The sequence below is a fragment of the Brassica napus genome, chromosome A1 (assembly GCF_020379485.1).
Source record: "Brassica napus cultivar Da-Ae chromosome A1, Da-Ae, whole genome shotgun sequence".
Lineage (NCBI taxonomy): Eukaryota > Viridiplantae > Streptophyta > Magnoliopsida > Brassicales > Brassicaceae > Brassica > Brassica napus.
Window position 1 is genome coordinate 9,158,007 of NC_063434.1, and position 20,839 is coordinate 9,178,845.

The following is a 20,839-nucleotide window of genomic DNA, read 5'->3' on the forward strand; positions in this document are numbered from 1 at the left end:
ATGATACTATGATAGTAATGATACTACAGTCATAACATTACGTTGATGTTATCATGTTGTTCTGAGAACATTACGTGCATGGATGTTATCATGTTGTTATTGTTGCCTATATATTAATTTGAATGAGACCGATTTCCTAATAATATTACGGGTAGACTAGAGAATTGTTATGCGTCTACATACACATGAACACCTTCGACTCACATGTTTCATTTCATATTCGAAATTTAAAGACACGTACGACGTATTTAATTTGAAAGATAGACAACTTAATTCTCAAACTACTTCTAATCTAACTAATTTATTATTGATATATAGGAAAAAATGACACTTTAAGAATTTTTGGAATCTTCACATGTTATTTGTCTATGATGGTTCAGATATTAAAAAAGTTGTGGACCAAAAAACTGAAAATATCATTTATGTTAATTACGACATTTCTTTAAATTAGCACGGTATAGTTATCCAAATATTAGATGATTTTATCCAAAAATGTATCTTTTATATGATCTGTACACAGATGTATTTCTTGATATTTATGAAAAATATAAAACGGGTTAAGAGAGAAAATAGAAAATCAAAAGGCAATTAGTTAGAACAAGAACATTTCAATGACACTCACATCAAGTATGTGATGTATCCTCTTCATGTAACTTGTTTTGTGCTGATTACATTACTTGAAAATTAAGATTACAGAAACAAATCTATTGCAAATCATAAGACTTTTTGTTGTGACCCCAAATTGAGTATACAAAAGCTTTTCAAAATGCTTAAAGATCCAACAAAAAGATATTCACACAAACATTTTAAATACACACACAATTCACACTTTTCACCGTTAGTATGTTTCAAACAGAGTCATCCGAGAAAGCAAATGAACAATTAGACGAACCGTGAGCGATGATGATTTTCTCATGCGATATCACCTGCGGCTCTTTGCTTCCGCAACTCCCATCTTTGATCTTATCGATCTCCGAACGTCCAACATCAATATCCCTTATCTCCGTGAGCATTGCCACAACATCTTTCATCATAGGCCTTTCACTTGCCTTGTTGGTCACACATAGGAACGCGACGGCAAGAGTTTGAAGCATCTCATGCATAATCGTGTCGGTACGTCCATCAAGTCTCGGGTCAAGAAGCTTGCTCGGATCTTTCTTCTCAGCTAAATGATCTCTCACCCACTTAACCAAATGTGCACCTCCTGGTAGATCCGGGTCTAAAGGATGCTTCCCGGTTAAAACCTCTAGTAACACCACTCCATAACTATAAACATCGCTCTTCTCGGTTATACGTTGCATGGAACCATGTTCTATAAAAACAAAAATAAATTAGAGTCAATAATCAAACAAATTTAGATAAGAGTATTTTTCAAGCTTACCGGGAGCCATGTAGCCATAAGAACCAGCCAAAGGAGGTCGACTGCTCGGTTTTGATGAATCAATTCCGGTATTAGCATTACCGGTTACGGTTCTTGCTAAACCGAAATCGGCTAAATAAGGCTCGAATTGGGGGCCCAATAAGACATTCATAGCTTTAACGTCACCGTGTATAATCGCGGGGAGACAATCATGGTGGAGGTAAGCAAGCGCGTGGGCCACACCAAGAACGACGTCGTATCGAGCCTCCCAACTAACTCCTCCTCCTTTCCCGGCGCCGTGAAGCCGAGAGCTCAGGCTTCCGTTGGGGAGATAATCGTAGAACAAGAGCTTCAGATTCCGATTCGAGCACCAACCAAGAAGACGCACGATGTTCCTGTGACGAATCGATCCGAGAGTGTTGATCTCTGAGTTAAACGCATCGCTCTGCTCCCTCGCCCACATCTTCTTCACCGCGAGAGTCTCGCCGGAGGGAATCGTGATACGGTAAACCACCCCGGAGCTTCCCGTTCCGATCACGTTCGCCGACGTTAGATTCTTAACGATGTCGTCGATCGAAAAGTCGAGTTTTTGGTAAAGCGTCACGTCCCAGGAATCGATTTCCTCATCGAGGAGTTGCTTCCCGGCGGCTCGCGCCCTGACGAGAGTGTAAACGGCGAGGAGAACGAGGACGGCTGTGACGGCGATGAGGACCGAGATGCCTAGCTTAACAGCGGAGCTCCTCCGGGTCGAGGATGTTAACCCGTCGGGTCGGGTGGAGATTCCGTCGGAGATGTAAAGTCCTTTGTTTGAGGCGAGGTCGGAGAGAGGGAGTTTCTTGAAGAACGGCGTGTCCGGTAATTCGCCGGAGAAGTCGTTGAATGAGACGTTGAGTGATACGAGGTTCTGCATATCTGATAAGACGGTTAGCTTCCCCGTGAGACGGTTGTGAGAGATGTCGAGCACACCGAGGTTTTTCAAATCGGAGAATCTCGCTGGAATCTCTCCGACGAAGGCGTTGCAGCTGAGGTTTAGTGAGATCGCTAGAGACGGGATTTGACTTAACTCGTCAGGGATTTTGCCTGTGAAGGCGTTGTCACCGAGGTTGAGTAGCTGTAGAGACAGACACGTGGAGATTTCTCTAGGGATGGCCCCGGAGAGTCGATTCTTTGCGAGGTTGAGCTTTGTTAGCTCCGTTAACAACCCGATTCCCGGAGGGAGAGGACCCGTGAGAGAGTTATCAGAGAAGTCGATGAACTTCAAGCTCTTCGGGAGTGTACCGAGGAAAGAACCGGAGAGACTGTTGGAGTGAAGATCAAGAAACTCGAGGCTTTCGCAACCGGAGATCGCCGGAGGGATTACTCCGACGAGACGGTTCTCGCTTAAATCAATAAAGTTTAGATTTTTCAGATTGCCCATCTCCGCAGGGATGCTCCCGGCAAGTCTGTTTCCGTTGAGTCTTAACCTATAGAGATTTGTACAGTTTCCGATCTCCGGGGGGATGACTCCGGACAAGTCGTTTGAGAGAAGAAGCAGCTTCGTGAGGTTTCGTAGCTCAAAGATCTCTTTTGGTATCGAACCAGAGAGAGTGTTGTACGAGAGATCAATAGCTTGAAGCTCTCCACACTCCGAGAGACTTCCCGGGATGTTACCGGTTAACTTGTTCTGCCACGCGAAGAACATCGTCAAGCTCTTGAGATTACCCATCAGCGCCGGTATCTCTCCGGTAATGAGGTTATTATCGATCTCTAAATGCGTAAGCTTGGTACAATTCGCCAGCTCTTCAGGGATCGTTCCCGAGATTTGATTCACGCTCAGCTGAACCTCTTGAAGATTCGTAAGGCTCCCGAAGCTCCTCGGGATGTTTCCGGTGAGGTGATTTTCAGACAAATCGATAAGCCAGAGGTCAGGGCAGTTCCCAAGCTCTGTCGGGATTTTTCCGACGAGGTTATTCTCCCATAAGAGTAAGCTCTGCAGCTTCTTTAAGCTTCCAACGGTCGTAGGGATCGATCCAGAGATCGAGTTCTGGTACAAGTACAGATTCTGCAGCTCCGTACAGTCTCCAATCTCATCTGGAATCGGACCAGACAACAGTGACGTGTAAATCGCTATTGTCTGAACGCGTTTCAAGTTACCAATCGACGCCGGAAGCCTCCCGGAGAGACTAGTCTCTGCGAGACCAAGCATTTTGAGATGCTCGCAGTTGCCTATCTCCCAAGGAACCTCACCTCTTATATTCTTGTTCCCACCAGCACGGAAGGATTCTAGACTCTTGAGCTCTCCGATACTCCTCGGAATCTCTCCGGACAGCTTGTTGTCGAAGAGCATGAGCTCAACGAGGGATGAGAGGTTCCCAATCTCTTTCGGAATCTCACCTTCGAGATTGTTCGTGTTTAAAGACAGAGTCTCGAGTTTCTTGAGCCGGAAGATTCCCACGGGGATTTCGCCGGAGAGTGAATTATCCGACAAGTCGAGTACTTTGAGCTCCGGGAAGTCTCCGATCTCCTTGGGGATTACTCCGGTGAGATTGAGTGAAGATAAAGTGAGGGAAGTAAGGGACTTGAGGCTCCGGAGAATCGTCACCGGCGGGAAGCCTTGCAAGTCGAAGCCTTTGAGTTGTATCTCGGAGACTTCTCCTTCATGGTTACATTTTACGCCGACCCAGTTGCAGGGAGATGCGTCGGCGACGTTCCATGAGGAGAGAGTGTCGCCGGAGATGTTTAGTTGGGACTTCCATGAGAAGAGAGTTTGACCCTGTTCGTCGAGGGAGAGACAGGGGATGAACAAGAAACAGAGTAGGCATGTGAAGAAAGGGAGTTTGTAGATATGTGGTGGCATTGGAGAAGATGAGGAAGAAGAAGAAGGAGAGAAGTGCGTTGGGATTGTAAAGCGAAGAACCCCATGGATTTGGGGTTTTCTTTGTTAGTGGGAAATATAAATAAAACAGAGAGCAGAGAAGTAGCAGCAAAAGACGATTTGGATCCCATCCCAAAAAGTACTTCTGCCTCTACCTTACTATTATTTTAATCTTTTTGTCGGCTTTAATCTCTCTTTTTTTTAATAAAACTGAAAAAGAACACATATAGAGGCAGAAAAAACTCAAAAAGATTTTTGTAATAATTTCAACTCAAATATCTTTACAAATATTGAAGTTAAAAATCTCATAATATATTGAAACAATGGAATCGCAAATGGTAATCAAATTCAAACACATAACGTAGTATCATTTATTTAAGCAATGCTATTTTAAAATTTTAGACCTAAAAAGGCTCAAAAATGTATCATAGAGCATCAAAACATGTTCTTATCTCCAATGTGTAGAACTTTCACTCAAATCCATTAATTAGAGAGCATCATGTGATGGTCTTACCATGTGAAGAGAAGTGTTCTCCACTTTGATAAAGAAAAGTCTAACTTTGCTCATAAAATAATGTTATAATATGATCATGGACGTTCTGATTAATTTCCAAAGTTATTTAACAACACTATATGAAATGCATATATTGACGACAATAAGAAAATCCAACTAGTCATTTTGTGTCTATGGTGAGATCGATGAGATAAATTAACTTTAGAGAAATGATGTAAATACCTAGATGAATTATGGCTGCAAGCGAAAACAGAAAAAGCAAGAAAAATATAATATACGTATTGTTCAATGATGCAAGGTAAAAGAAAAACTAGGCTAAGCAGTACGGTCTACATTTTTTTTCTTTTAACTCGAGACCCAGCTAATCATTTAAGTAGATAATACCGACGATTAATCTGACTCCAGATTTTCTAATGAGACCTAAATATATGGTTTCAATTACATGCATCGTCTTGCTAAGCAGTAATTACTTAATTCCTAACAAGATTCGAATTTATGATCAATAGATTTACATATTGTCACAAGTCTTCTCTCTTACCACCATACTACACTGTTTGGCTATTCTTTGAAATATAAAATGGCAAATTAAAGTGATAAAAATTAATCACATTCAAACCGGTCACTTTTCTAAGAGTTGAGCGAAACAGTTTATTTAAAATAAAATTACCATGGTTAATCATATTACATACTGTTTTCAAATACGATTAGATACTAGAGTATTAGCAGTATCAAATACGGCTGCACCGTTCACCGCGAACAAAAGATAAAAAAACTCGTGGATCTTAGAAGCGGGCACGATGAACTTTACCTTTCTATGTGATAAAGTGTTCAGCGTATTGTAAAGACACTAAACGCACCCAAAATTTTCAGCATTTAAATATACGATCTGAGTTTTATTTAAGTGTTAGTTCTAAATGGCGACATTGTGGTGTGTGAATTAGAAAAATCACTATGTATAATGTGGTCCATGTGGGTTATGTTTCTATTTTGATAGAGATGATCGATGAGAAGTGGGTAAATAGTGGTTACATTGAAATTATGATAATGTTATTAACGTAAAAGATATAGAATATTTAGATCATCTACGTTGTGTCTCTGATATATAAACTAAATAAGTTGACGTAAACATGGAATCTTGAATAGTGAAAATTGCACATGCAAGCTAGGAATTTTTGTGAAAGATTTGATTAAAGAAAGAGAAACAATTTATTTATAACCCTGTCCCTTGCTCTCCTTGTCGGTCTTTTATTTTTCTTAAAGTGGATCGACCTGCTCCAATAGATCCCTCTTACATTGGTATGCCTTATGCATCGGATATTTAATAATTGTTTTCTTTTCAAAACTGCAATGTAATTAAATTTAAGACCTACATATTTGCAACGGGCTTAAGAAACACTCACACTAGAATTTGATTAAGAAGAGGGAAATGGTTTTAATTTTAGGGTCACGGGTTAAGCAATTTATTTATATATAAGAGCTAAGGCACATGACAGAGAAAGGTCATGTGCATGTATATATTAAATAAATATGTATATACTAAAAGTCGTTTATATATGTATTTACAAAGATATAAAGTGGGAGAGCTGGAACTTCAATTCGAGTAGATGCCAATTTGTTTTGGTTACATACTACTCCTCTTTCTGTTTTATAATACATAATGTTTTGTCTCAATATACATATATTAAACAATTACTTTCTTAAAAAAAAAATATAAAATATAATCTAAAATGGTTTCATTTTATTATAAACAAAGACAGTGAAAATATAATTAGTAGACATGACTGAGCTAGGATGCATATGAGAGATCTAACTTACATTACATAATAAGAAAAATAACATATTTTGTATGGAGAAATAATAAGTTAAACATGTTTGTTATATAACAACAACTTAAATTGTTTGTCCATAAAAAATCATGGGTGAAGCATCCTATATCCTTTCATTTGTGTAGGGTTTAACTCATGATATAACCATAGTTATGGACTGAGTAAAATCATTAGAAGTTGTTAGCATATGTATGAGAGATGTCAATCCAAGTCCCACATTGGATAATTAGACAAGGAGTGTCTAATATATAAAAGAGATGTCCAACTCTAATAGTACGAGGTCTTTTGGGAAGGAAACCAAAAGTAAATCCATGCGGGCCTGCCTCCTAAGGTCCAAAGTGGACAATATCGTACTAATAAGATAAGATAGAGTTGGACACGGGATTTCGCAATCCCAACAATTGGTATCAGAGCGGTTTGACGAATATCTGCAAGAAGACCAAAATACCCTTCGAGTAGGAATGGGACCCTTCAAGGTGGAAAGGGAGGTTCGGCAGATATTAGTCAGAAGATCTTGGAATTGTGGGAAGAGCATCCTCAAAGCAACTCAAAGTAACCTTGCGACTAAGGGTGTCGAATGTCGAAGATGCGACAAGGTACCGAGATGATTCGCTAGAGGAAAGGGCACAAGGTGTGTGGTCCTTAGCTTGAGGGGGAGAATGAGAGATGTCAATCCAAATCCCACATTGGATGATTAGACAAGGAGTGTCTAATATATAAAAGAGATGTCCAATTCTAATAGTACGAGGCCTTTTGGGAAGGAAACCAAAAGTAAATCCATGCGGGCCTGCCTCCTAAGGCCCAAAGTGACAATATCGTACTAATAAGATAAGATAGAGTTGGACACGGGATTTCGCAATCCCAACAATGTACACACACAACTTTAAAACTAATTAAGTATACAATTTGACGAAACAAAGAAAGAAATGGTCCTTGACAGAAATTAAAAGATGGGGAAAAGAATAAAAGAACAAAAAAGAACAAACAAGAAGGAAGTAAAGAGAACAAAATGAGAAAAGACAAGGCACTCCAACTGTACTTCAGCCAAATGAGTGAAACATTTCTTTCACAAATCTTATGATTATCGTTATTGATGGTCCCTGTTTGTTGGGTGACAAGACCCTTTCATCCAAACATTATTCCTAAATTCTCTACATTAATATATATATCCAGCAAGGCTATTATTAATGATGTGATTACATTTATTTGTGTTATAGGTACCATGTCACCATATATCGGGTTTGTTTTCGGATCGAAACTGGCCAGCACGAATTTATATCAGTTTCAACCGTAATTCTAAGAAAAATCGGTTTGGGTTAGAATAATTCTAAGAAAACAATTTTAATAGATGTATAAATAAAGTAGGGGTGTTCAATCCGGATATCGGTTCGGTTTCGGTTCGGTTTTTTTTGATTTTCGGTATTTCGGTTAGTAAAATATAACTACCATTCTAAATCCATATTTACTTCGGTTCGGTTTATATACCGTCGGTTTTCGGTTTAATCGGTTTTATACCAAAAAAACATAATTATTTTGTTTGAGATCATATTATATGAATTTTAGAGTCATATTGTCAGCTCAGTAATTTATTAAAAATATATTACATGTTCAAATAAATGAACAAAAAAGTAAAAATGCTTCTACCATAAAATAAAAATAATCAAATTTATAACTAAAATCAAAGCTTAAAATTTTGAAAATAAAATTATGAAACAAAATAGAAACATGAAATAAAAGTTTTTATACTCTTTCATATTTAGTGTTCATTAAAGTCATGTTTTTTCAATTGAAAATTTTTCATTAATTATTGTCCATCAAATTTATAATCTTCATATTAATTTAGTGAAGACTAAAATAAATCAAAAAGATCAAAAAAAGACTTAGAAAATAAGATGTCTGAATTGCGATGTATTGTTATTTAATTATAGTTCAAGTGTTTCACAAATTATGGTTTTTTATTACTATAAAATTATGGTAATAGTTATTAACACAAATTTACCTTATGTAACAAATAGATTTTTATGTATTGTTATAAAATAAATATATATTTACATGTTTCTACTTTTAATCGGTTTTGTTCGGTTTATTCGGTTTAATCGGTTATATACCAAACCGTATCCAAATCCTACGGTTTTTATAAAATTATATCCATTCGGTTTATATGGTATATACCAAAACCAAACCATATTGTCTATTTCGGTTCGGTTCGGTTCGGTACGGTTCGGTTTTACCATATTGAACAGCCCTAAAATAAAGGTTGAAAACTTTAAATTTGAATTCTATTTTTAAATTTAGACCATATATTTTTTCAAAAAATATTAGGCATAAATAGATGAAACTATTAACTTTTAAAACTATATGGTTGTTTCTTTAAATATACTGTTAATACTATTTTTGTAAACAGTGTCTAGAAATAGTTGAAGACAATACCGAATGTAAGTATATTTGTATGTATATATATAACTTATGGTGGTCAAAGAAAAGATTTGGATCAAGCTGCTTTGGTATTTTCAGTGATCATCACCAATACGTACCTCGATCGTAGGTCGGAATTGATCATTGTATCTTCTTATATTTAACATGTCTCTGGTCCTATTGTAATTGCAATGAAATTTCATAGACGAAAAAAAATAACTTATAGGTGGTAGGTGACAAAATGGATCTAACATGTGAACCACAATACACAACAATGTTTTTTTTAATAGATACACACAACAATGTTGGAGATAAAACGTACGTTACATGCACACCAAGGAATGATACGACGATAGTGGCGCAAATATACAAACATGTGGTCAGTTGCAACCGATTCTAGCGCTATATTTATCGTCTAGGTGACACATGGTCAAAATTACCAAGACGATAACGATCTCATTTACCATTAATATACGCATAGAAAGGTTACTGTTTGCTAAACTAGATATTAAGGACAATCACACTTCACCTCCAAATTAAGGACTCGAACATGCAAAGAGGGCTGAATAATCTACGAGAGATACCGACACAAGAGCTCAAGTTTCGTTTTAAATGTGATAAATGGTCATTAAATGTGTAGTAAAGCATGTCAGAATTAAGACATTGTACTATTGATATTTAGAGATAGCATTCAATGCAGCTGAATGAATCCCACCCGATGGAACTGATACACGTTGCATGCGTCCACAATACCATCTAAATGAAAGATGACCAAAGGTCATTTGTGCCGCAAAGAACCAAAGATCCGATCGATATTCGAGCACCGCTCTTGAATCAACATATTTTGTTATATTAAATCACACTGTATTTACTTACATGCATAACTTTTTCATAATTATATGTGATCATCCACTAAATCCCACGAACTAAAAAAACACACTTCGAAAGAGAAATTGTAGAAAGAATCCAGTACGAAGCCACTAGTAAGAGCATCTCCAAAAGAAACTCTATAACTCCAAATATAGAGTTTTTTGCTCTCCAAAAAGGAACTTCAAAACTTCAAATTTGAAGTTTTGAAGAGTAAAACTCCAAATATAGAGTTTCACTTTTCAAAACTTCAAATTTGAAGTTTCATCTTTTTATTTTCATTTTGGTCCTTACAATTATACATCATATTTATAATTCTTAAATATTTTTTTTTGTTTATTGTTTTAATCCTTAAAACTTTTATATCTCATAAATATTTCAAATTTGTTATATAAACTTAAGTTTTACACATGAAATTAAATAAAAAAAATTAAAACAAGATTTATAATATTTTAAAACTAGAATTAAACAACAAGAATATTACAAAAAACCATAATACAAACTTATTAAAAAGACACATGAAGACATAATTATTACTCAAATTTAAATATTATAACAACACTAATAGTCTGGTAAATTTGCTCCGGAACCTCCAAAATCTCCAAAATATTGTTCAACAAATTTTGTGTAACCGAAGATGATTGTTGTTGTTGCTCTTGACGCATTTTTCGTATGATTCTTTCTTGTTCAGATCGAATGTATTCACGAATATTAACATCATCGATAGAAACTAAGTTTTTTAGCAATATTTTATTTTCCTCTTTTATTTATTTAAAAGCTAACTTTTTTGCTTCATTTTGCAGTCGTAATTCAATCATCTCATGACCTTTTTCCCTGCTTGTTGTACTTTCGTTTAAAAGATCAAGGATTTTTTCGTTTGATATCATCAGACATATTATGAGGATATCCGGTTTCAACAATTTTTGGCTCGTAATCTACAAATAAAAAATAAAAAGAATCATTTCTTACTTCGAAATGCACTAGTTGATCATATATGGGAGCATTATGGAAATAATTTTATGCAATAATGTAATATTTGCTTGCAGTTTAATATTTAATTATGTACTTTTATTTATAATTTTATATTTTAGTGTAAGATTTTTTTAATTAATATTTCTGTAATATTTATATATATATGTATTAGTTATTTATAGAAGTTTTATGAATTTACATCAACTATGACAAATATAAGGATCATAGTGTAAAATATAAATAATTTTGAAGTTAGGTTTGAAGTGTTACTTTTGGAGAAGAACACATTGAAACTTCAAATATAAAGTTTTGGAAACTTCAAAATAGAGTTCTTTTTTGGAGATGCTCTAATCTAAAATCTGTTGTTCAACTTATGTTTCTCCAACCCATCATATTACTACCTTATTACTCAAACAATAGAGAATCCTCATAAAACCTACTCAAATGATGTTCCTAAGATGCATTGCCGATTCTGTGCCCAGTAAAATATTATTTTTGATTCCCAAAATTTTTAAAATTAATATATATAGATACATACCCCTAATTTATATATAAATATAAATCTTGATGTGTTCTTTGTCAAAAAAAATATATAAACATTTTACTAAATAATTTGATCTCGAAAATTTTAGATTTAATCCTGGATCAACAATTTATTTTTGTACATTGTCATTTTTCAGGTTCACCACTTCGAAAAGCTGGGTTTCGGAGCTTATATAGTGTGGGAAACAAGTAAATACAATATCTTATCTAGTTTGCTTCCCCCATATGACTTACAAAACACTTAATATATTTTGATTCAATATGAAATTTCACGTTAGAAACTAGTCTATGTGGGTACTTTTTGTTGGCACAACAGGTGAAATATCCGTAATGAAATATGTAAATCGGATGATGAGACTAGCTAGTAGCTACCACTGATAATAATAAATAACAAAAGCTTCAATGCTGATAGTAGATGAAGACAAATGTAACAAGATCTAGATCTAACCACGATTCAATTAGGTCAGAGATCTCACCACATGCAATAGAGGAAATATATACATAAAAAGATAGCTAACCTCTGTTAAGTGGCTCGATCAGATCTAAGTGAGTGAGAAGTAAAAGCTGTTGGATCTAACCAAGAATATGATGGGTTAATTATTTATATTATAATAGAAGGTTTTGTCAGTATACTTTCAGTTTTTATTTAACTTATTTTTCTTGATAAAGAATGGTCCATTGTGAGGGTATTCAGCGGCAGAAACAGTCCAAGAATGTAGGGGCAGTATTGCACATCAGAAGTGTGAAATGAAGTGGGCACTTCGTCCAAATAATATATGGATCTCGTGATCCAATGAATATAAATTTAGTACGTTATATAATTATAAATTTTTTAATTATAATATCTTTTTAATTGGTTTCAGCTTGAATCATCAAATATATTTTGGTTCACAAATGCATTTAGGTTATATACAGTGGGCTTTTTAAAAATATATGTGGATATTTAGTTTATTGTTACCTGAATTTTCTTCTATTTTTTTGCTGGCTTATCTTTGAAAACTGTTTACAATAGATCGAAACTGATATTAACTTTAAGCACAACATACAAGCCTTCTCGATTAATCAAATGCAAATATATTTGCAAGCCTTTTTCGTGTTCTTGTCAAATTTTTTAGCTTTTCCCAACTTTCCGCTTGAAATTTCTCCTTTATTTCCTGCTTTTAAATCTTTGCCTAACCATGAAAAATTTATTAAGATGTTTCAGCCTTTTAAAAGGCCTTTTTCATTTTAAAATTGTTATACAACCACGGGTTTCTTAGATTAGAGAAAGCAAAAGCAATATGTTTAAGTTCCAAGAATTGTACTGATTAAAACAATAATCTTATGCCTTAATTATGTGTTTAATTAACATTGCTTAGTGGAGAAGATGAGCTTTTGCTTTCTACTAATCTTCCTCTCTCAAAAGCTTTAGTTTAATGAAACTAAGCTTTAGTTTAATGAAACTAAAGGGTCACTGATGTTTACATAATAAATATCAAACAATACGTCATGCAAACAATACATGTAGTGTAAGGTGTAGATTAGAGGTCAAATGTTCTTGCTCCATTGTTTCCGTATTATCAGGAATTGGGTTTCCCGCTCACTGAACAATTATACCCCAATAAGCAAATAGACCAAGAATTATACTATTTTCTTATCATATGATTTTGATTGATGGAATAGAACTTCTGGCCTAACTACTTCAAATATAGGTATTGTTTTTGTGCTTAAATTTATCTGCTAAAGCCTTCTTCATATTTCGAAATTTTTAATATTTTAATATTTTGGAGAACGTATTTAAAATTTATCAATTAGAGCTGGCAACAAATGGAAACATAAATTTTAGTCATTTGAAAATAAGTAAATTAACGTAAATGTTAACACAAACGTTACAAATAATCAAATACCAAGAGGTGCTATGCATCATTGCCAAGTTATTTTGTACTCAATATGGTTCTATACCCACTGCTTTCGACTATGGTCCCATTGGAAAGGGCCGAATAATATTTTTTGGGCTTTACTGGGCCTAACCAATTTTGTATTGGATGTATTTGCTCCAGCATTTAAACACCAACAAAATACACAAAAGCCTTATTGAATATGCGATCACAGAGCGTCAGAGGTACAACTCGAAAACTCATGAAGAGGTGTTAGAGTTATCCAGAAAACTAAAGGAAGCTTACAAAGACGAAGAACTATTCTGGAAACAAAAAATAGGACCGCTTGACATGCGAAAGGATCGAAATTTTATTATGCTTTAACAAAACAGAGACGAATAAAAAATAAAATTTTGGAGTTATGTAATAGCAAAGGTAACTGGGTTCAATAGAAAGCAGAGGTAGAGAATGTTGCGGTAGATTATTTTACTGATTTTTACGACAACATAACCATTGGGTTATGAAGAATTTTTAAAGGAAGTACCAACAATGATTACAGATGATTAAAATAGGATTATTACCTTTTGGCCTTCTGGGAAAGAAGTGAGATTGGTTTATTCATGATACATCCGAAAATAAAACTCCAAGAATGGATGGAATGAGTGCTTTATTTTTTCAACAATCTTAGTCCATTATTAAGACAAATATTACGGACATGGTCAATGAGTTGATCTTTGGATGAAAGATTAAATATGACTAATATTTATCTTATTCCAAAGATGGTGCAGCAAGCCTAATGACGGGATTGAGGCCTATTAGTTTATGTAATTTGAGTTATAAAATTATTTCAAATGTGCTTTGTCAAAGGCTGAAATGACTACTTCCCAAACAACTGATTTTAGAAATACAGTCAAGTCAGCCTTTGTTTCTGAAAAATTGATCTCAGATAATATTTTTAATGTTCAGAAAATATTTCATGAGTTAAGAACCAATAACTCATGTAAGGAAAAAAATTTGTCTATTAAAACAGATATGAATAAAGCTTATGCTAGAGTAGAATGGACATTTATTGAAGTAATGTTGCTAAAAATTAGGTTTTGCGCACAGATGGGTAGCTTGGATTATGACAAGCATTTCTTCGATACAATATAAAATATTAATTAATGGTCAGCCAAAATGACATATTGTCCCAAATAGAAGATTACGACAGGGTGATCCACTATCACATTACTTATTTATTTTATGTACAGAAGCTTTAATACTGAGTATCAGGAAAAAAAAATTATTGACAGAGTTAACAATTGTGTGTGGTAGTTCGACAATTTCGCATCTATTATCTGCTAATGATAGTATTTTCTTCTGCAAAGCTAATAGGTAAGTGTTAGTGGAGTAATATTACAGATTTTGAAAGACTATGAAAGGGCATCGGGAAAACATATTAATTTTATGAAGTCTTTTCTCCAGTTTGGACATAAGGTACCCGATTCGGGAAGATTAGAGGTTCAACAAGTTTTGGGTATTACTACAATAGGTGGTATAGAAACCTATTTGGGTATTCCTAAGAATCTTGGAGGATCTAAAACCCAGATTTTTTATTTTTCTTATGAAAGAATCAATAATTGGACAATTGGATTTATTACAAAGGGTGGTAAAGAAGTCTTAATTAAATCAGTGGCATCTGCTATGCTAACTCATGTTATGTTTCGTTTCCATTTACCTAAAACGGTTACTAAGAAACTCACGAGTGTACACAAAATACAGCATTAATTCTTGAATCATTTACTTAAGGTGGATGATTTAATTAATCTAGTAGATCTTTTTGGAACTTGGATTTATTCAATGTGTATGTTCATCAAGACGATGTGAGTATTATACGGAGTTTGGCAATTAGTCGCCATCCAAAACAAGATTCATACATATGGCATTTTAGTAAGTATATGGTCAAATCAGGTTATCGGACGGAAATTTTTTATCTTGATTTAGGATTACAGCTCACTGATATGGGACCGAACACAAAAGCTTTTAACTTATTCTTGGAAATTTAAATGCTCTCTAAAATTAAAACATTTTGTTTGGCAGATAATTTCATGTAGCTTGCCGGTTACAAAGAACCTTTACCTCAGGGAATTAAATGCGACATACAATGTCAAATGTGTGGTGCCGAGGAGGAATATGTTAATCATGTTCTCTTTGAATCTTCTTTAGCACTTCAAACTTGGGCGATGCCGAATATTCTTTCATGTCCGTAGGTTTCCCAACACATCAGTTCTTACCAACATAGATTATATGTTCTGGTGATTACCAAAAGAACCAGACTTAAGCTATTTTCTTGGGTTTTGCGTTACATTTGAAAAAATCGAAACAATTAAGATTTATAAAAATAAAGCATAAAATCTTTTGGATATTCTTAGAACGATGGAGATTGGAGGTGTTTTGTGGACTGAAGGCCAAATCAAAGACTCTTTAATTCGAGACTCTAACTTTGTAGAAGAGTCAAATTTTACATGATAAAAATTGGTGTTACATTGATGGAGCATGGAAAAGACAATTTATTCACATGACAAGGCTGGTTTTACATAAAGAAAGGAACATCTGATACTATGATGGGTGTCATATCTATACGCATGAATTTATCAACTTTACATGGAAAATGTGAAAGTTTGATTTGGGCGATTGAGTGCATGAAGACCCTACATATCTCAGAAATGGTGTTTGCAACAGACTGTTCTCAACTGAAAGATGATGTCTACATCTACTGAATAACCGACGTTCACTAAACATGTGGAGAAATTTTTGTGATGTAAAGAGTAAACACAAAACACAATGGTTGATAAACTGACTCACGGTATTCTGAATCTTACCTTCTACCATGATTTATGTTGACTCAGTTCTCTCAAATTAACTCATGGATCAAAAATTTACTTAAGTTCGTTTAGCCTTTTATCGTAAAAAGAAAGAAAAATAAAAGAATATGCGATCACTTGATCTTAACGGGAATGAATATCTAAGTTTCTTTGAAACAACGAAATAAACATGATATATTTGCTACTTGAGTTCTTCCTTCAACATATTTTTCCAATACATTTTGTCTTTTCAAACCTTTTTCATCAAATCTATGTTAATTAGAACACGAAAAAAGCTCTGACATCTTTTCTTTATACACCAGAGAAGTAAAGTTCTGTCCTTTCTCCCAGATTGGCAGCGAAAAGCTCATCTCCCAAAAACTCTTAGAACAGATGAGGTAAGAGCAGAACCGAGGAACTTCATGCCTGATGATCCACCAGGGAAGTATGATATACAGTAGTAAATCAACGCAAGCACCTGTCCCATTACCACAAAGAAACAAATACCCAAAATCATGAGTTTCAGCAGAACACGAGGACACAAGTTCCCAAATCGGATATAACATGTGAAGAACCAGGTAAGCACACGCCACTTGATCTAGAGTCTAATGTTTGTTTGTTATATTCAATGGGGTTCTCATCTAAACACCATTCTGGCAACGGGGGGAGTTGCTATGTGATCTTAAATACTTCAAACTCAGACTAAAAGGGAATATCTTTAAGTGTAGGAAGATGAAAAGTATAGTACCTGTAAGACAGAGAAGAGCACCGAGAGAATGTAGCTGTGGAGAACCATGGATACATATATAGTACCAACCATGGTGGCAATGAAACCTATGGTTAACGGAAGCCTCTGGAGAAGTAGACAAAGAAGAATTAGAAAGAGTCGAAAGAAACCACTCTCTTTTTTTTTGGATCTAAGGCTTGGGACACTATATAATAATGTAGAGTATATATACCTCCATGGATGTCATGTGTGCGAGCTGATTCTGTGGGCCACGAAGTGCGAAGAACGATCCGATGATAAATCCACATCCAAGGGTGAAACAAATAGCAAATTTCTGAGGCATAAGCACCATGACTGGAAGGAACATAGTGAAGGCAATGAAGATGAAGAATACGCCACTCGCGAGAAGTAAACCGAAATACATGAGGGCTTTCCCTGAAGGCATACTGCTAGTTGCTGACGACAGGCTCCCCGGAATATCTCTCACTCCCTTTGAAACCCTGTAGCCATCGAATAAAATTACAAGTCGCAAAAATCAAACAAAAGAACAAAACTTTATGAACCTTCACTACATAATAACAGATAATAAACATACTCGCTGTAGGGATGAATATGTTCTATGCAAAACCTTCACTACATAAAAGCTTTATGTGATAATGAAGACACAGTTCCTAAAACTGCTTATCCAAAGCTAATACATCTAGCTTGAATATTGACTAAACAAGAACATTTTTTCAGCAAATCTGTATGAAAAATCCTCCATAAGAGAGCTGTTCATGTTGAGATCTCACAAGTACAACCAAATTGCTTTGATGCCAAAGAGTGATGATGAACACAAAACTACACAACTCATCAGCATCAGACCTATTCACTAACTAATAAGATCCATAGGTATGCAATGTGCATAAACGCATAGTTAAATCTCAATTGCTCAGATTCGCTAACAGACACGCTTCTAACTACCACCAAAAATCTGGGATCGATGAACTTACACGCTGAAGGTGCCGGAAACGGTGTCGTTGGCAGATCTAACGGCGGATTCGATATCGAAACCGAAGCTTCCGCCACCTTCTTCGACATCTCTCGAGGCTGCGTATGAATTCCAGTCCGCGAGAAGAGACGATCCCGATTGATTCTGCTGCTCCTTCTGCTGATCTCCGCTGCTCATCGAAAACCATCCTTGTGACATCTTCCTCTAATCCTCAGCTTAACTTTTGCTTTCGAAATCAAAATAGTTTGAGAGGATCACCAGAACGTAGCCGATCGGAGATGAGCGTGACCGTTTTTAAGGTTTGGTAGACACTGACGAGTCGACGATGGATAATTGAACCGGGTCTTTTAGTAACGTCAAACCGGTGTGAGTCGTTTGGCTAAAATGGCGTCGTTTTGTATCCAGCTTCAATGAGAGTTTTTTTTTTTAAATTTCGAGGTATCTCAAACTCATGAAAAGACCAAAACTAATTCTCAGAGAATGACGCAATCCACGGATGGACTCTCATTCCAAACATTCAAAAGTGTTGTGGGATAAGTTCATATCTGCGTGACTATAAAATGAAGTGTAGTGGGATGAAATAGCTTAACAATCCAAGGTCTGTCTACCACTAGACCACTACTTTGTGGTTAAGAGGACTATGCTTCCGATAAGAGTTGGATGCTTTTTGTTTGTTTGTTGTCAAGCACTTCTCTGTTGAGGGGACAACTTGAATTCAAGGCTGTTTTGTTTGTTCCTAAGATAGCTCTGATTCGCCTCTTTGACGCAGAAAAGAAGCCAAACAATATCAAGCTTTACGTTCGCAGTGGTGTTCATCATGGACAAATTGTGAAGAGATTATCCATGAGAGCAAAAAGGCTGTGGAGAACTCTCCCTTCCTTGAGAAGCTCAAGAAGAAGGGCTATGAATTCATGTACATGGTTGACGCTATTGATGAGTATGCTTATTGTTCAGTTCGAGGGCAAGAAGCTAGTCTCTATTAGTATAGATAGTGTTTATCTATAAGATGTATTATCATGAGATAACGACTACACTTATGTAGTTATTATCTTATACAGATTCGGTCTTATCTCGAGACTATATGATGTATATATACAGAACTCATATGATCAATACAATCATCCTTTCACAATATTTCTATATGGTATCAGAGCGGGTTTAACCTAAACCTAGCAAAAACCAATCTTCTTTCTCTTCTCTTCTCGTTAAAATTTTCTTTCTTCTTTTCTTATCATGTCGACCGAATCTTCATCTTCTTCTGAAACTACAGTAGTGTTTAACATTACTGATCCAAAAACAACCCTTATCTCCCTCAACATGTCAAACATAACAAAGTTGACAGCAACTAACTTCATCACTTGGCGTCTTCAAATCAGTGCCCTTCTTGAAGCTCATGAGCTTCACTGCTTCATCTCAGACGATGATCAATCACCTCCAGAAACACTCACCACGGCAGAAGGACAACATCAACCCAACCCCAACTTTGCGGCATGGAAACGTCAAGACAAACTTTTATATAGTGCGATATTTGGCACCCTGACTGTTGCGGTTCAGCCGATTGTTGCTAGAGCCAAAAACTCTCGTGAAATATGGGAGATCTTATTCCGTACGTATGGTAAACCATCTAGGGGGCACATCAAACAGCTAAAACAACAGCTGAAGAATAACAGCAAAGGAAACAAGTCCATCAATGAATACATACGAGGCATCATTGAAAAAGCAGATCAACTTGCTCTTCTTGGCTCTCCTCTGGAACATGAAGACTTGCTTGACTACATCACTGAAGGTCTTGGTGAGGACTACAGAGCAATTGTCGAGATGGTCAATGGAAGAGACGTTCCAATCACGACTGACGAGCTTCATGAGAAGTTAATTAACCGTGAGAACAGTCTCAAACTCACTGGATCTAACGATGTCAACACACCAGTGACTGCCAATCCCACCAATGTTCGTCCTCAACAATTAAACTCACACAACTCATCTCGTGGTGGATCAAATTCTAATCGTGGTGGTTTTCGTCAGTCACGTCCTTACCTTGGCAAATGTCAAATCTGTGGTGTTCAAGGTCATGGAGCTCGACGATGTCCTCAGTATCAGCAACAACAAACACAAATGAATCGTGGAATGCAACAATATGCTACCCCTCGTGGGCATCCACAATATACCTCACCGTGGCTTGCACCTCACCTTCCTCTACCAACGCCACATTGGCAACAACAAGCTCATCATGCAACAATGTCTTCTCCTGATCTCTCACCATGGCTTCTGGACAGTGGTGCCTCACATCACATTGCGAGTGACTTCAATAATCTATCATTGCATACACCTTACAATGGGAATGACAATGTTATGATTGGTAATGGAGCAGGCTTACCCATCACACATACTGGTTCAGTCTCTCTACCCTCTAAATCTCGCAAACTTCATTTACACAATGTACTTTGTGTACCAGATATGAAGAAAAACCTTATCTCTGTCAACAAATTGTGCAAAACTAATAATGTTATGGTTCAACTATGTCCTTCTAACTTTCAGGTGAAGGATCTACACACGGGGACAACTCTTCTCAAAGGCAAGGCCAATGAGGGAGTGTATGAGTGGCCATCATCATCTTCTCCTCTAGCTTTCGTGTCTAACAAGTCCTCTCCAGCTCAGTGGCACTCACGCCTTGGGCATCCAAACTCCCAAACACTTCGTTTTATGTTATCTCGGTTTTCTTTACCTTTGTCGTCTGCTTTATCTTCTTCTTCGGTTTTGTTTTGCAATTCTTGTTCAACTAATAAAAGTCACAAACTCCCGTTTTCTACTTCCAGTCTGAATACATTTCACCCTCTTGAAATACTCTTCTCTGATGTGTGGACATCTCCCACAATGTCAGTAGATGGGTATAAGTATTATGTTCTTTTTGTTGATCATTACACACGGTATACTTGGCTTTATCCTCTTAAAACCAAGTCTCAGGTTGCTACAATCTTCCCCATATTCAAGCAACTAGTTGAAAACCGGTTTAAAAGGAAGATCATCACACTATACTCTGACAATGGAGGCGAATTTATTGCTCTCAAACATTT

General features: G+C 36.0%; 2 protein-coding genes across 2 annotated transcripts; both read right to left on the minus strand.

The window, feature by feature from the left end:
- Window positions 1–690: 690 nt before the first annotated feature.
- LOC106444879 (LRR receptor-like serine/threonine-protein kinase RGI3) lies at window positions 691–4,538 on the minus strand. The gene is made up of 2 exons (XM_013886303.3): window positions 1,382–4,538; window positions 691–1,312 (listed from the first exon to the last, which is right to left on the minus strand). The coding sequence occupies exons 1-2, from the start codon at window positions 4,194–4,196 to the stop codon at window positions 849–851; spliced, it is 3,279 nt and encodes a 1,092-aa protein (XP_013741757.2). The 5' UTR covers window positions 4,197–4,538; the 3' UTR covers window positions 691–848.
- An 11,631-nt stretch (window positions 4,539–16,169) lies between these two features.
- On the minus strand, window positions 16,170–18,099 carry LOC106445089 (protein transport protein sft2). Its single transcript, XM_013886589.3, has 4 exons — window positions 17,770–18,099; window positions 17,010–17,277; window positions 16,799–16,903; window positions 16,170–16,528 (listed from the first exon to the last, which is right to left on the minus strand). Exons 1-4 carry the CDS (start codon window positions 17,964–17,966, stop codon window positions 16,418–16,420), a joined length of 681 nt encoding a protein of 226 aa, XP_013742043.2. The 5' UTR covers window positions 17,967–18,099; the 3' UTR covers window positions 16,170–16,417.
- Between the last annotated feature and the right edge of the window lie 2,740 nt (window positions 18,100–20,839).

What these genes read in the sequence shown, in the direction of transcription:
- LOC106444879 (XM_013886303.3), bottom strand. Translation starts at nt 4,196, where the DNA reads ATGCCACCACATATCTACAAACTCCCTTTCTTCACATGCCTACTCTGT. An exon ending in TTATGGCTACATGGCTCCCG is followed by an intron (nt 1,313 to 1,381) that starts GTAAGCTTGAAA and finishes TTGTTTTTATAG; the next exon opens with AACATGGTTCCATGCAACGT.
- LOC106445089 (XM_013886589.3), bottom strand. Translation starts at nt 17,966, where the DNA reads ATGTCACAAGGATGGTTTTCGATGAGCAGCGGAGATCAGCAGAAGGAG. An exon ending in GTTTCCGGCACCTTCAGCGT is followed by an intron (nt 17,278 to 17,769) that starts GTAAGTTCATCG and finishes CGATGGCTACAG; the next exon opens with GGTTTCAAAGGGAGTGAGAG. An exon ending in CACACATGACATCCATGGAG is followed by an intron (nt 16,904 to 17,009) that starts GTATATATACTC and finishes CTACTTCTCCAG; the next exon opens with AGGCTTCCGTTAACCATAGG.